At 34.7% G+C, this 14,004-nt stretch overlaps 1 protein-coding gene across 2 annotated transcripts in view; it reads right to left on the bottom strand.

Annotated features, from left to right (window-relative positions):
• NALCN (sodium leak channel, non-selective) overlaps nt 1–14,004 on the bottom strand; it is a 424,006-nt gene that overhangs the window by 184,486 nt on the left and 225,516 nt on the right. For both annotated transcript variants that reach the window (XM_037065791.1, XM_037065792.1), the window contains exon 14: nt 3,359–3,496. In XM_037065791.1, the coding sequence (XP_036921686.1) occupies nt 3,359–3,496 (138 nt within the window). The remainder of the gene's footprint in view (nt 1–3,358; nt 3,497–14,004) is intronic.

The raw sequence follows: 14,004 nt of genomic DNA, 5'->3' as shown, positions 1-14,004 counted from the left end.
ATATGCACCCAACATAAGAGCACTCAGATACATAAGAAAAATCTTGGAGGACTTCAACAAAGCTATGGACAACAACACTATTATAGTAGAGGATTTTAACACCCTGCTGTCAAAAATGGACAGATCTTCCAAACAAAATATCAAAAAAGATATTGTGGCATTGAACAATGCCCTAGATCAAATGAACTTAATTGATATATATATAGAGCCTTTCATCCCAAAGAAGTAAAATACACATTCTTTTCAAATGCCATGGAACATTTTAAAAGATATACCACATGGTAGGACACAAAACAAGCCTCAACAAATTCAACAAAATTGAAACCATATCAAGAATTTTCTCCAACCACGAGGGCTTGAAACCAGAAACCAACCTCAAGGGAAAAACTCAAAAACACTCAAACTCATGGAGACTGAATAGCATGGTATTAAACAACAAATGGGATAAGAATGAGATGAAGGAAGAAATCAAAAAGCTTCTAGAAACAAATGAAAATTAAGTCACAGCAACCCAAAACTTATGGGACATAGCAAAAGGCAGTCCTGAGAGGGAAGTGCATAGCAATAGAGATCTACCTAAAAAAGATAGAAACATTTCAAATAAATAACCTAATCTGACATCTATAAGCACTGGAGGAACAACAACAAAGATAGCCCAGAGCAAGTAGAAAAAAAATAATCGAGTTCAGAGTAGAATTAAATGAAACAGAGACTAAAAGCACAATTCTAATGATCAATGAATCCAGGAGCTGGTTCTTGAAAAGATAAACAAAATCAACAAGTCTTTAAGCACACTCATCAAGAAAAAAAGAGAGAGGACCCAAATAAACACAATGAGAAATAAAACAGATTACAACTGATACTACAGAAATACAAAGGATTGTAAGAAATTACTGTGAAGAAGTATGCCAAGACATTTGAAAACCTAGGTGAAATGGACAAATTTCTAGAAAAATATAATCTTCTAAAACTCAATGAAGAAGAAGCAGAAATCCCAAACAGACTGATAACAGCTGACAAAATTAAAGAAGTAATGAAAAAAACTCCTGGCACATAAAAAGCCCTGGTCTGGGCAGTTTCACAGGAGAATTTTACAAAACACTTAAGGAAGAGCTAACACCTATACTTTACAGACATTCCAAAAACTACAAGTAGACAAAAGCCTTCTAAATTTTTTTCATGAAGCCAGCATCATCCTCATTCCATAACCAGATAAAGACACAATAGAGAAAGAAAATTTCCGGCCAGTATTGCTGATGCACATAGACACTAAAATCCTCAACAAAATATTGGCAAACCACATCCAGCCATACATTAAAAAGATCATACATCATAACCAAGTGGGATTCATCCCAAGAATGCAAGGATGGTTCAATATTCACAAATCAATAAACATAATACACCACATAAACAAAATGAAAGACAAAAATATGTTTATATCAATAGATGAGAAAAAGCATTTGATAAGGTACAGCAGCGATTTATGATAAAAATACTCAGTAAAGTGGGAGTAGAGGGAGCATTCCTTAACACAATAAGGGCATATATGAGAGACCTACAGCCAACATCATACCGAATGGGCAAAAACTTAGAGCTTCCCCACTAAGATCAGGTATGAGACAAAGTTGTCCACTTTTACCACTTCTATTCAACATAGTATTGGAAGTCCAAGCTATAGCACTCAGACAAGCAGAAGAAATAAAAGGCATCCACATTGGTAAAGAGGAAGCAAAACTGTCATTGTTTGCAGATGACATGAGAGCATAGATAGAAAACCCTATAAACTCCACCAAAAAAGTACTCGACATAAAAAATGAATATGGCAAAACAGCAGGATTTCACAAAAATACAAAGTCAGTATTTAGAAATCAAAGGCCTTTTTGTATATCAACAATGAAACATCAGAAACAGAAAACAGGAAAAAAATCCAATTTGATATAACAACAAGAAAAATAAAGTATCTATATAGGAGACCATTCTGTGTGGCATGGGCTCAGGTCCCATTTGGAAGGCCAGTGGAAAGCAAGCTCCTATACACAGGACCCACACCCATGGATAGGTTCTCCTGTGGGGAATCAGGCCTGCATTGTACCTAGACTGCTTTGAGACTTGCTTTTTTGCTAAAACTCCCTCAACCTAAATTGAGGCAGAAAACATTTACTGCATATCTTTAAAGTAACTTCCTAAAATCCATGCTTAACCTTCCAAGGGCAAGTGTAACCCGTTTAACCACCTTTTCTTTTGTATTTGCAAATATCCTTCTTCTGTGATGTGATTAGTGGCATCCTCTCCTTTGTTTTCTGTAAAAGACAATCACCTAAAGTGAACCTGTGCAAGGTAGATGAGGACCATCTTGTAATGTACCCAGAAATGCAATAAAAGCCTTTCAAAGCAATAGTCTGGGTACTCTCCTCTTGAGATAGTGGCCAAGGCACTCCAGGAAGACAAAAAAAAACAGTTAAAATATGGGCAAAAGACTTTAATAAACACTTCTCCAAGGAGGACATACAGAGGGCCCAGAGACATATGAGAAGATGCTCAGTATCACTAGCCAACAGAGAGATGCAAATTAAAACTACAATGAGATACCACTTCACACTGGTCAGAATGGCCATCATAAGCAAATTAACAAACAATAAGTGCTCAAAAGGTTGTGGAGAAAAGGGAACTCTAGTGCACTCTTGTTTGGAATGCGGACTGGTGCAGTCAACTCTGAAACATCAATCCAAAAGAACATATGCACCTCAATGTTCATAGCAGTACAATTTACAACAGCCAAGTGCTGGAAGCTGCCTAAGTGTCCATCAGCAAATGAATGGATCAAAAAAATGGTACATTTACAGAATGGAAGCATACACAGCAGAAAGTAGGAGCTCCTACCCTCTGCAACAGCATGGATGAAACTGGAGAGCATTATGCTAAATGCAATAACCTAGGTGGTGAAAGAAAAATACCATATGATCTCACCTTTAAGTGAAACCTAATCAACAAAACAAACAAGTAAGCAAAATATAACCAGAGACACTGATATTAAGAACAAACTGTCCTGAGTCCCCTGCCGGGAACTGGCCTGCAACCCAGGCATGTGCCCTGACTGGGAATCGAACCACGATCGTGTGGTTCGCAGGCTCGTGCTCAATCCACCAGCCAGGGCAGACAACTTGTTATTTACATCTGAAATCTCATTCCTTAAGTTCATTTATTAATAGAAATCAAGTATGAAAGGGACTTCATCCAACCAGACTACTCTACATTGGTTTTCTGGCTCTCATTCAGAGAGTCCAAGTAGGCCAAAAACCTGTTGATGCTCATTCCATTATGAATTCTAAGACATAAATGAAAGAAATACTAAACTCACCAGAGTGGCAAAAAGATGATAGAGAATGAAATAGATGGCAACCACAGGTGCCCACATGTGTCCCACAGCATTTAGAGTTTGGTCCATTACATCCACCCATCCTTCCTGGGTAAGGATCTGGAACATGGACATAAATGCCTACAGAAGAAAAGAATGGACATATTAAGCATCAGCTTTAGGCTTGCATACAATTGAAAATTAGTATATGATGTTTGAGGACTTTCATCTCAATATTATTGATCTTTATCTGATTGTTTAGGGGAATAACAGCTTTAATTCAACAGAGGGGAAATGGCCAAGAACTACAGATCATAAAAGCCTATCTAACTGTTCAGTGTGGAAAACTAAAATAATTGTCCTGAATTAAAGTTGGCCTTGTTAGTGGTAAACACTGTTGAGAAAAATTAGAAAAAAAGTTAGGACCTTAACTTATTTGCCTTTCTTTTTTCTCCTCTAAGTAAGCTAGGTATTTAACATTTTCAACAGATTATAGCAGGTTTTTTTTTGGGGGGGGGTGTTGTTAAGCACTGGTTTTTACAATGAAGTACATTTAATTGTCTAAAGGAATATGAGAATAAGTTTTTACTTTTACAGTACTCATCTATCAAATTATTTGTTATATTAAAAACATGAGATTCTTAAAAAAAGTAATCTTTCTAAATAATATTGCCATGCTGAGCAACTTGATAAAGACAAATACATTTTCATATTTTTTTCAGAGCCAGAGTCAAGATGATGGATTAAGCCAAACAAAAATACCGAGCATTCCAACAAAAGTCAGCTTAACTACTATAGTCACACTCTCTGCAAGATGTGTGGTTAGTTCCATTCTTGCATGTTTTTCTGATTAATTAAATGATTACTACTACATCTCTAATTAATCTACCCTGTACACATTAGTGGATGATAAATGCTTCCTGATTAGAACTTATGATGACATCTGGGAAAGTTGACAACTGGAATCTACTGGCTCTTTAAAAATGTCTTTATACGCCATAGTAGAATGAAGACTTAAATTGAATTCTCAGGTAGTGAGTCTCCAAGAAATAAAGTGCAGTATAACACAAAGGTGAACTGATTCCAAGGTAAAAGCTCTGTTACATTGATTAGAATCCTAGAGCCAAAAGGACCTTAAGGATAATCTAATCTGACTCTTTATTTTTAAAGATAATAAAAATGAGGTTTAAGGATGATAGGAGATTAGCCCAAAGTTACTCTATTAATTTGTGGTACTGACAGAAGTATTACTCAAGTGTTTTGATTCCAAAGTAAGTACTTTTCCAAGTATTGCTTCCTGTGTTCAGTGAAGTCTTGAATCTACTATTTCCCAGGCCTACTCACACAGTGAGCTCTCTCACCATAGTTTCCTTTACTAGAGATAGTTAACTCTTTTAGAAGGTGTTCAATTACTAACATATAGTACACCCTTTTGAACAAAGAAAAAAGGAATGAATCTTGAAGTAGGAGATACATTCTTATAAACACCCTTTGTCTATGTGTAAAACACTTAACTTCTCCTTGAGTTACTTTTCCTGCAATCTCATTACCCTATGAAGTGTTTTGTTTATAAAAGTACTAACTATGTTGCTATTGATACTCAAAACCAGGATCACCAAAAAAATAATACTTTCTTTGTCAGGTGCCTATGAGAATATTAGTTTTCACTCATCACAAAAATGCTTCAGGGAAATTTTCAACATGTCATTTAGCCTCATATGTGTGCCAATACTTATTATCAAGGACAATTTTTCCCCTGTATTTTTTTCTGTTGAATATTTATTACCTCCAAAGGCAAGGAACAAAAGTTCCAGAGATAATTCTGGTGAAAATATCAGATTGCTGTGCTTCTTTCAGTAGAGATGTTGCCACTATGAAAGTGTGTGTTTTTCTTAAATATTCAATTGCAATAGGGAAAGAGTGAAAGCACCTACCAGTACAAAAAAAGTTTTAGTGGACATGAATTTCTTTCTTCAAAAGTAACAGAACAGTTTTAATTATTAAGTCCAATAGATTTAGTTTTGACTTCCACATCAAAAATTCAGGTGTACCTTTTAGTTGCCTTAGGCACAATCCAATTTAATTTGTTTTCATCTACTACATTAGCTTTCATGAACACTCAACTATTATGGATTCAGTAAATGCTTCGAAATGTGGAGCTGTGGGATTATAACCCGTATCTGTGAGATAAGCAATCCAGTCGAGAACAATGTGGCTATCTACTGTTTTCAAGGTCTCAGAAGAATCTCATTTCTGCACAGCTCAGCCACCTCAAGGTTCATACTGTGAATTATATTTGAAAGCAAAGCTTTATGTATAGTATGATTCATGTGTCTAAAGCTGCTTACATGAATAAACCAATGAAAAGGAGTTTATACTTTTATTATAGGCTGAAAATTAACTTGTGTCCTGAGGAAGGGTGTCCTGTCAGTTTTGCTGAAATTTTATCAGAAATTTAAATCCAAATGGTTGTTTGAGGCTGTGAGTTAAATACACTTACTGACTTACATTATTTGCATGATCTGTGTTCTTTGAAGAGTCTGATTAGTTTATTTATTCAAACAGGGTTATTAGTAGTTACTGAAGGTTTAATATGTTGGAAAGTAAAATGAAGAAGACATAGTTTGTTTTCTTAAGAAATTGATAATCAAGAATGGAAGAAAAATATGAACATGACCAGCTCTAAGAAAAGAAGAAGGGCAAAAATATTGTGTATAGAAGAAATATGTATTGTAGAGCTACCCAGAAGCAACTTAGAAGGACCAGTATTCCTCTAAGGTAAGTCAAGAACAAGTTTAACAAAATGGTAGCAATTGACTTTCATGATGAAGATGAATAGGATTTAAATGGTGGAGAAGAAGGTGACGAACAAAATCCTAGAGGAATTTAGGGTTTTTTGAACTACTTTTCCCTTTGTTATGCTCTTTTCCTAGCCTGCTGATGTTTTTCACCTTATAAGCTTCTGCGAACTCTTTATAAATTGAGATGACTAACCTTGTACCTGTCATATATTTAATGGAGTTTTTCCTATCATACATAGAATTTTTGCAGACATAAATTTTAAATTTATATGTGGTCTAATCTGCCATTCCTTTTATTTAATGTATTTTATTTGGCTTAAAAAGATTTCCCACATTGCAAGATTAGATAAATATGCTCGGACTTTTATTCAGTAGGTTATAGTTTCCTCACTTTATTCTTGTGAGGTCATGCTGGACATGGCTCCTCCAACCCCCACAATGGAAGGTTGGAAGGAGGCCCCTGGCCAGAATAAACGTGTATTTCTTTGGAAATGGATTGCAATTCCCTCCTTATCTCCTTTTGGGAGGGCTTCTTGTCCTATGTGATGACTTCTTGACATTTTCTCTCTGCACATACACACTGAGGTAATATATTTTAAAGTCACTCATAAACACATGACCCCTTTGTCTGGGACCCCTTAAAACAAGTCTCAGCCTCAGGATAATGTGATCCTCCTTGGATGATCTGCCAATGGCAATGTTCCCTGAAATGTGAGTAATAAAGGCTATGTCTACTCCATCCAGTTCCCCCTGTAGAGTTTTTGACTTACCCAAACAAGCATTCAAGATCCTTGAGTTAGACCTCCCATGTTACAATTATGTTTAACATGTTGAACAAGAAATCATTGTTTAAATCAGTTTAAATCTCACAATATCTGAATTGAAGAAGACAGAAGAAGGAATCAAAAGCAGGCTTGATGAAGTAGAGGATCAGAAAGCTGAAGGACAAGGTAAAAAGAAACACCCAGGAAGATAAAGAAAAGGAAAAGTGACTTAGAAAGAATGAAGAGGGGTTAAGGAAAATGCAGAACAAAATAAAATATAATAATATTTGTTAATAGGGATACCTGAAGGAAAAGAAGAAGGGCAAGAGATAGAAAGCCTGTTTGAAAAAGTAATGATGGAAAACTTCCATAATTTGATGAGAGAAAAAGGCACACAAATTCAGGAAACACAGAGAGTCCCAATCAAGGGGAACCCAAAGAGGCCCACTTTGAGACACATCATAATTAAAATGGCAAAATTCCAAAACAAAAAGAGAATCTTAAAGGCAGCAAGGGAAAAACAGGAACTAACGTGCAAGGTAGCCTCAATAAGAATGAATAGCAGCTGACTTCTCAATGGAAACACTCCAAGCCAGAGGGAATGGCAAGGAATATTCCAAGTAATGAAAAACAAGGGCTGGCAAACGAGACTACTATACCAGCAAGGCACTCAATTAAAAGGGAAGGTGAAATAAGGATTTCCCCAGACAAAAGAAACCTCAAAGAATATACCTCCTCCAAACCAGCTGCTTTAGGGTCTGCTTTAAGAACAGGAAAAAAAAAACAGAGAGAGAGGGGAACATAGGTATGAAAAAATGGCAATGAATAAGTACCTATTAATAATGAATTATTTGATTAAATGCCCCAAATAAAAGACATAGAATAGTGGAATGGATAAGAAATCATGACCCATACATGATAGACTGCCTACAAGAGACTTACTTCAGAACAAAAATCCTACACAGACTGAAAGTAAAGGGCTGCAAGTAAATATTCTAAGCTCATATATGAGTACCAATACTCATATCAGACAAAATAGACTTCAAAACAAGGGCCATAAAAAGAGACCCAGAAGGACACTTCATAAAACTCAAGGAAAGAATCCATTAAGAAGACATAAACGTTATAAACATATATACACTTAACATTGGAACAACCAAATACATAAGGAAAATCCTGATGGACTTCAAGAAAAATATTGACAGCAACACAATTATAGTAGGAGATTTTAACACCCCACTGTCAAAAATGGATAGATCTTCCAAACAAAATATTAAAAAAGATATTGTAATATTGAACAATGCCCTAGATCAAATGGACTTTATGGGTACATATACAATTTTTCATCCTAAAGAAGCAAAATACATATTCTTCTCAAATGCCATGTAACATTTTAAAAGATATACCACATGGTAGGACACAAAACAAGCCTCAACAAGTTCAAGAAAATTGAAATCATATCAAGCATTTTCTTCAACCACAAGGGACTGAAACTAAAAACCAACCTCAAGGAAAAAAATCCAAAATACTCAAACTCATGGAGATTGAATAGCATACTATTAAACAATGAATGGGTCAAGAATGAGATCAAGGAAGAAATCAAAAAGTTTCTGAAAACAAATAAAAATGAACTCACAGCAACCCAAAACTTATGGGACAAAGTGAAGGCAGTCCTGAGATGCAAATGCATAGCAATAGAAACCTACCTAAAAAATAAAAGATAGAAACATTTCAAATAAACAACCTAATCCTACATCTACAAGAACTGGAAGAATACCAACACAGATAGCCCAGAGCTAGTAGAAGGAAGAAACTAACCAAGATCAGAGTAGAATTAAATGAAATAAAGACTAAAAACACAATTCTAATGATCAATAAATCCAGGGGCTGGTTCTTGGAAAAGATAAACAAAATCAACAAGTCTTTAAGCACACTCATCAAGAAAAAAAGAGAGAGGACCCAAATAAACACAATGAGAAATAAAACAGGTTACAACTGATACTACAGAAATACAAAGGATTGTAAGAAATTACTGTGAAGAAGTATGCCAAGACATTTGAAAACCTAGGTGAAATGGACAAATTTCTAGAAAAATATAATCTTCTAAAACTCAATGAAGAAGAAGCAGAAATCCCAAACAGACCGATAACAGCTGACAAAATTAAAGAAGTAATGAAAAAACTCCTGGCACATAAAAAGCCCTTGTCTGGGCAGTTACAGGAGAATTTTACAAAACACTTAAGGAAGAGCTAACACCTATACTTTACAGACATTCCAAAAACTGCAAGTAGACAAAAGCCTTCTAAATTTTTTTCATGAAGCCAGCATCATCCTCATTCCATAACCAGATAAAGACACAACAAAGAAAGAAAACTTCAGGCCAGTATTGCTGATGAACATAGACTCTAAAATCCTCCACAAAATATTGGCAAAGTGCATTACACAATACATTAAAAAGATCATACACCCCGACCAAGTGGGATTCATCCCAGGGATGCAAGGATGGTTCAATATTCACAAATCAGTAAATGTAATACATCACATAAACAAAAGCAAAGACAAAAATCACATGATCATATTAATAGATGTGGAACAAGCATTTGATAAGGTAGAGCAGCCATTTATGATAAAAACACTCAGCAAAGTGGGAATAGAAGGAGCATTCCTCAATATAATAAAGGCCATGTATGAAAGACCTACAGCCAACATCATACTCAAAACTAAAAGCTTTTCCACTAAGGTCAGAAACAAGAAAAGATTGTCCACTTTCACTACTTGTATTCAGTATATTATTGGAAGTTTTAGCCACAGCAATCAGACAAGAAAAGGAAATAAAAAGCGTCCAAATTGGAAAGGAGGAAACAAAATTGTCACCATTTGCAGATGACATAATAGTGTACATGGAAAATCGTATAGACTCTACCCCAAAACTGCTTGAACTGATCAATGAATTTGGCCAAACAGCAGGTTACAAAGCCAATATCCAGAATTCAAAGGCATTTTTGTATACCAACAATGAAATAGCAGAAGCAGAAATCAAGGAAAAAATCCCATTTGGTATGGAAAAAAGAAAAATAAAATACCTAGAAATAAACCTAACCAGAGAAGTAAAAGACCTACATGCAGAAAACTACACAACAGTGAAGAAAGAAATCAAGGAAGACACAAACAAATGGAAACATGCCATGTTCATGGATTGGAAGAATTAACATCATCAAAATGTTCATACTACCCAAAGCAATTTACAGATTCAATGCAATACTTATTAAAGTATCAACAGCATATTTCACAGAAATAGAACGAATGCTCTGAAACTTTATATGGAACCATAAACAACCCCGAAGAGCAGCTGCAATTTTGGGAAAGAAGAACAAAGTAGGAGGAATCACAGTACCTGATATCAAACTGTATTACAAGGCCACTGTAATCAAAACAGCCTGGTACTAGCATAAAAACAGACACATGGATGAATGGAATAGAACAAAGAGCCCAGAAATAAACCCAAGTGTCTATAGTCAGTTAATATTTGACAAAGTGGGCAGCAACATAAAATGGAGTAAAGATAGCCTCTTCAACAAATGGTGTTGGGAGAACTGGACAGCTACCTGCAAAAAAAAAGAAAATTGAGCACCAACTTACACCATACACCAAAATAAATTCAAGGTGGATAAAAGACTTAAATATAAGCTCTGACACCATTAAAGTCCTAGAGGAGAACATAGGCAGGAAAATCTCAGATATTTCACGCAGCAACATTATTACTGATATGTCCCCTAGAGCAAGGGACATAAAGGAAAGAAGAAACAAATGGGATCTCATCAAAATTAAGAGCTTCTGCATGGCTAAAGAAAACAGTATTAAGATAAAAAGAGAACCAACTGTTTGGGAAAACATATTTGCCAATGATACCTCAGACAAAAGTTTAATCTCCAAAATATACAAAGAACTTACATGACTCTACTCTAAGAAGACAAGCAACCCAATTAAAAAGTGGGCAAAGGACTTGAACAGACACCTCTCCAAGGAGGAGGATCCAGAGACACATGAAAAGATGCTCAATATTGCTAGCTATCAGAGATATGCAAATTAAAACCACAATGAAATACTACTTTACACTGGTCAGAATGGCTACCATAAACAAAACAACAAATGTTGGAGAGGTTGTGCAGAAAAGGGGACCCTAGTTCATTGCTGGTTGTATTGCAGACTGATAAAACCACTATGGAAAACAGTATGGATTTTTTTCAGAGAACTAAAATGGATCTGCCTTCTTACCCTGCAATTTCACTGCTAGGATTATATCCTAAGAACCCTGAAACACCAATCCCAAAGAACCTACACACCCCAATGTTCCTAGCAGCACAATTTACAATAGCCAAGTGTTGGAAGCAACCTAGGTGCCCATTAGTAAATAAATGAATCAAAAAATTATGGTACATTTACACAATGGAATTCTATGCAGCAGAAAGAAAGAAGGATCTCCTACTTTTTGCAAGAGCATGGATGGAACTGGAAAGCATTATGCTGAGTGAAATAAGCCAGGTGGTGAAAGACAAATACCATATGATTTCACCTTTAACAGGAACCTAAACAACAAAACAAACAAGCAAGCAAAATATGACCAAAGACACTGAAATACGGAACAGGCTGACAGGGACCAGAGGGGAGAGTGGAGAGAATCACAGGGGAAAAGGGGAAGGACTCACATGAACAAGTATAAAGGACACATGGACAATAACTAAGGTGGGGGGTGGAAATGGGAGGGAGGTGGGGAGCATTGTGGGGGTGGGCTGGGATAGGAGTAAAATACAGAAATCTGTACTTGAACAACAATTAAAATAAATAAATTTAAAATTAAAAAAAATAAATTAATTAAAAAGATAACATACACAAAAATATTATAAATATCCTTTGATAATAGGACATAATGCAGGTTTTGAGTTTTTAGTACATATGGATATCAACTTCGGTTAAAAACAATTAAATATATATATATATTTTTAGGTAGCCATTTTCAATTTTTATTATTTAATTAAACCCTTTGTACTCCAAGACATTTTATTTGTATGACTTAATGAGATTAGGTATATCTTTGTGTGTCATTAGAGCTATTGTTTACAATAATAGATATCACTTAGTTAATTTTTCACTATTCTGTCACCCAAATTTTCTTTTGACAATTAAATATTTTTAAAAGCAGGATGGGTAAACACCTTAAGTTTTGGTCAATATATAGTGAGTGGAACATGTAGTATAATTTTATTTGTAATTACATATTTAGATATATTTTTATGTGTATAAAAGTGCTTGAAAACCTATACAATTAACTTGAAACAATAAAATAGAAAAGACCAAGGAACTAGGAAAGGGGATAAAAACTCTTATAGAACTTTTCAAAGTAAAAGCATTATCAAGATATATTTTAGACATCATAAAATTTAACTTTTAAAATATACAATTAAATGGTTTTTAGTTTATTCACAGTGTTGTACAACTATTACCACTAACTTAAGAACATTTTCATCATCTCCTGAAAAACCTTTTTTGCCCATTGGCAGTCACTTCCTATTCTTCTCTCTTCCAGCTTTTGCCAGCCAACAGCATACTTTCTGTTTCTATGGCTTTGTCTATTCTAAACATTTTCTATAAATGGAAGCTTACAGTATGTGATCAGGGTTCATCCATGTTGTAGTATGTACCAGTCCTTCATGTGTCTATTGATTCCCACATAACATTCTATTTTATGGGTATCCTATGTTTTAGCTATTCATCAGTCATAAAAATTGGGTTGTTTTTGCTTATTATGAATAATGCTTCTATCACATGCATGTACAGGTTTCAATGTGAAGCTATATTTTTATAAATTATTTATTACTCAATATGTTTTCTATTACTTGTATTAAAATACCCATTAAACATTTTTCTTTTACTTTAAAATATATACATTAAATTTATTAAATGTGGTGAAAAATACAACAAATATCAATGATGTACAACTTTTATTTTATAATATCACTTGCATCTATTTTATTTATCTTTAGCTATTTAAAAGAACTCTTCCTCTATAAAAGATTTGCCTTCAAGATGAAACCTACTTGACAGCTTATATAGTAGCTCAAACTTTTTTTACTGTGAGTTTCCCTGCTGTGTCTTACTACTATCAGCCCTGAAATAGAAGACTCATCTTAATGGTATTCAATGAGTGAAAAAATGACAACTGTTTTGGTTTTAATTGCTTTAATTATTTATCTGATCAATATTATTTCTTTTTCCACACTTAAATGACAATAGTGTGTGGATGAGTTTTATCTTATGAAAAACTCACCGACCTTATAATTCCTTAATATTTTGTTGTATAGTTCCCTTTATTTAAAACTTTTTCAAGTATTCAAAGCTTTTCAATATTTAACATGACTTTAATATATATAGTAAATTGTTGGACCTACTTAATGTTGGAGTTAAACTTCTCAAAAGTGCATTGGTTGGCAAAATCATGACCTATAGGATCAAGGTCTTATGAAGAATTAGGGGTTGCTAAAAACCAATACAATAACATTAAATATTTTTAAAGACCAACAATAAATAAAAGCTCTAAGAGTCACCATTTACTGTGGCCAAACTAAGTTGTTTATAGGTAAAAATAAAATTTTTGTGTATTTGAAATTTGGAGTAAAAACAAAGAAGTGTAATGTTAAAGCCAGCAACAATAGCTATTTCTTAACTTGAAATTCCTCCTTCTCTGGCTTAGATGAATTTCCATGGTCCATCAATTCAATTACACTCTTTTCAGTTCTCTGAACCCCATTTCCCTGTTTTGTTTTCCAAACTCTCAGAAAAAATGCCAATTCCTTGGTGAATCTAATTTTCCATGGCTGCACCTACCTATCCTGCTTCACTGTGGAGAAAGTTATACCAAAGGGAAATGGGCTCCTTTCCACCATAGCCTCCCAAGGAACCTCACAGCACTGCCAGGCAAGCCTCTTGGTTTCTGTAGTGAATGCTCTATAGGCCACAAGAAGTACTTTACCTTTCAAAACTTCTTCACCTTTACCACACTTGGCTACCTCATATCTGCCCTCACTCT

Source organism: Sturnira hondurensis, unplaced genomic scaffold (genome assembly GCF_014824575.4).
Source record: "Sturnira hondurensis isolate 20B ecotype Veracruz unplaced genomic scaffold, ASM1482457v3 Scaffold0016184, whole genome shotgun sequence".
NCBI lineage: Eukaryota > Metazoa > Chordata > Mammalia > Chiroptera > Phyllostomidae > Sturnira > Sturnira hondurensis.
This window is presented reverse-complemented; position numbering and strand designations above follow the sequence as displayed.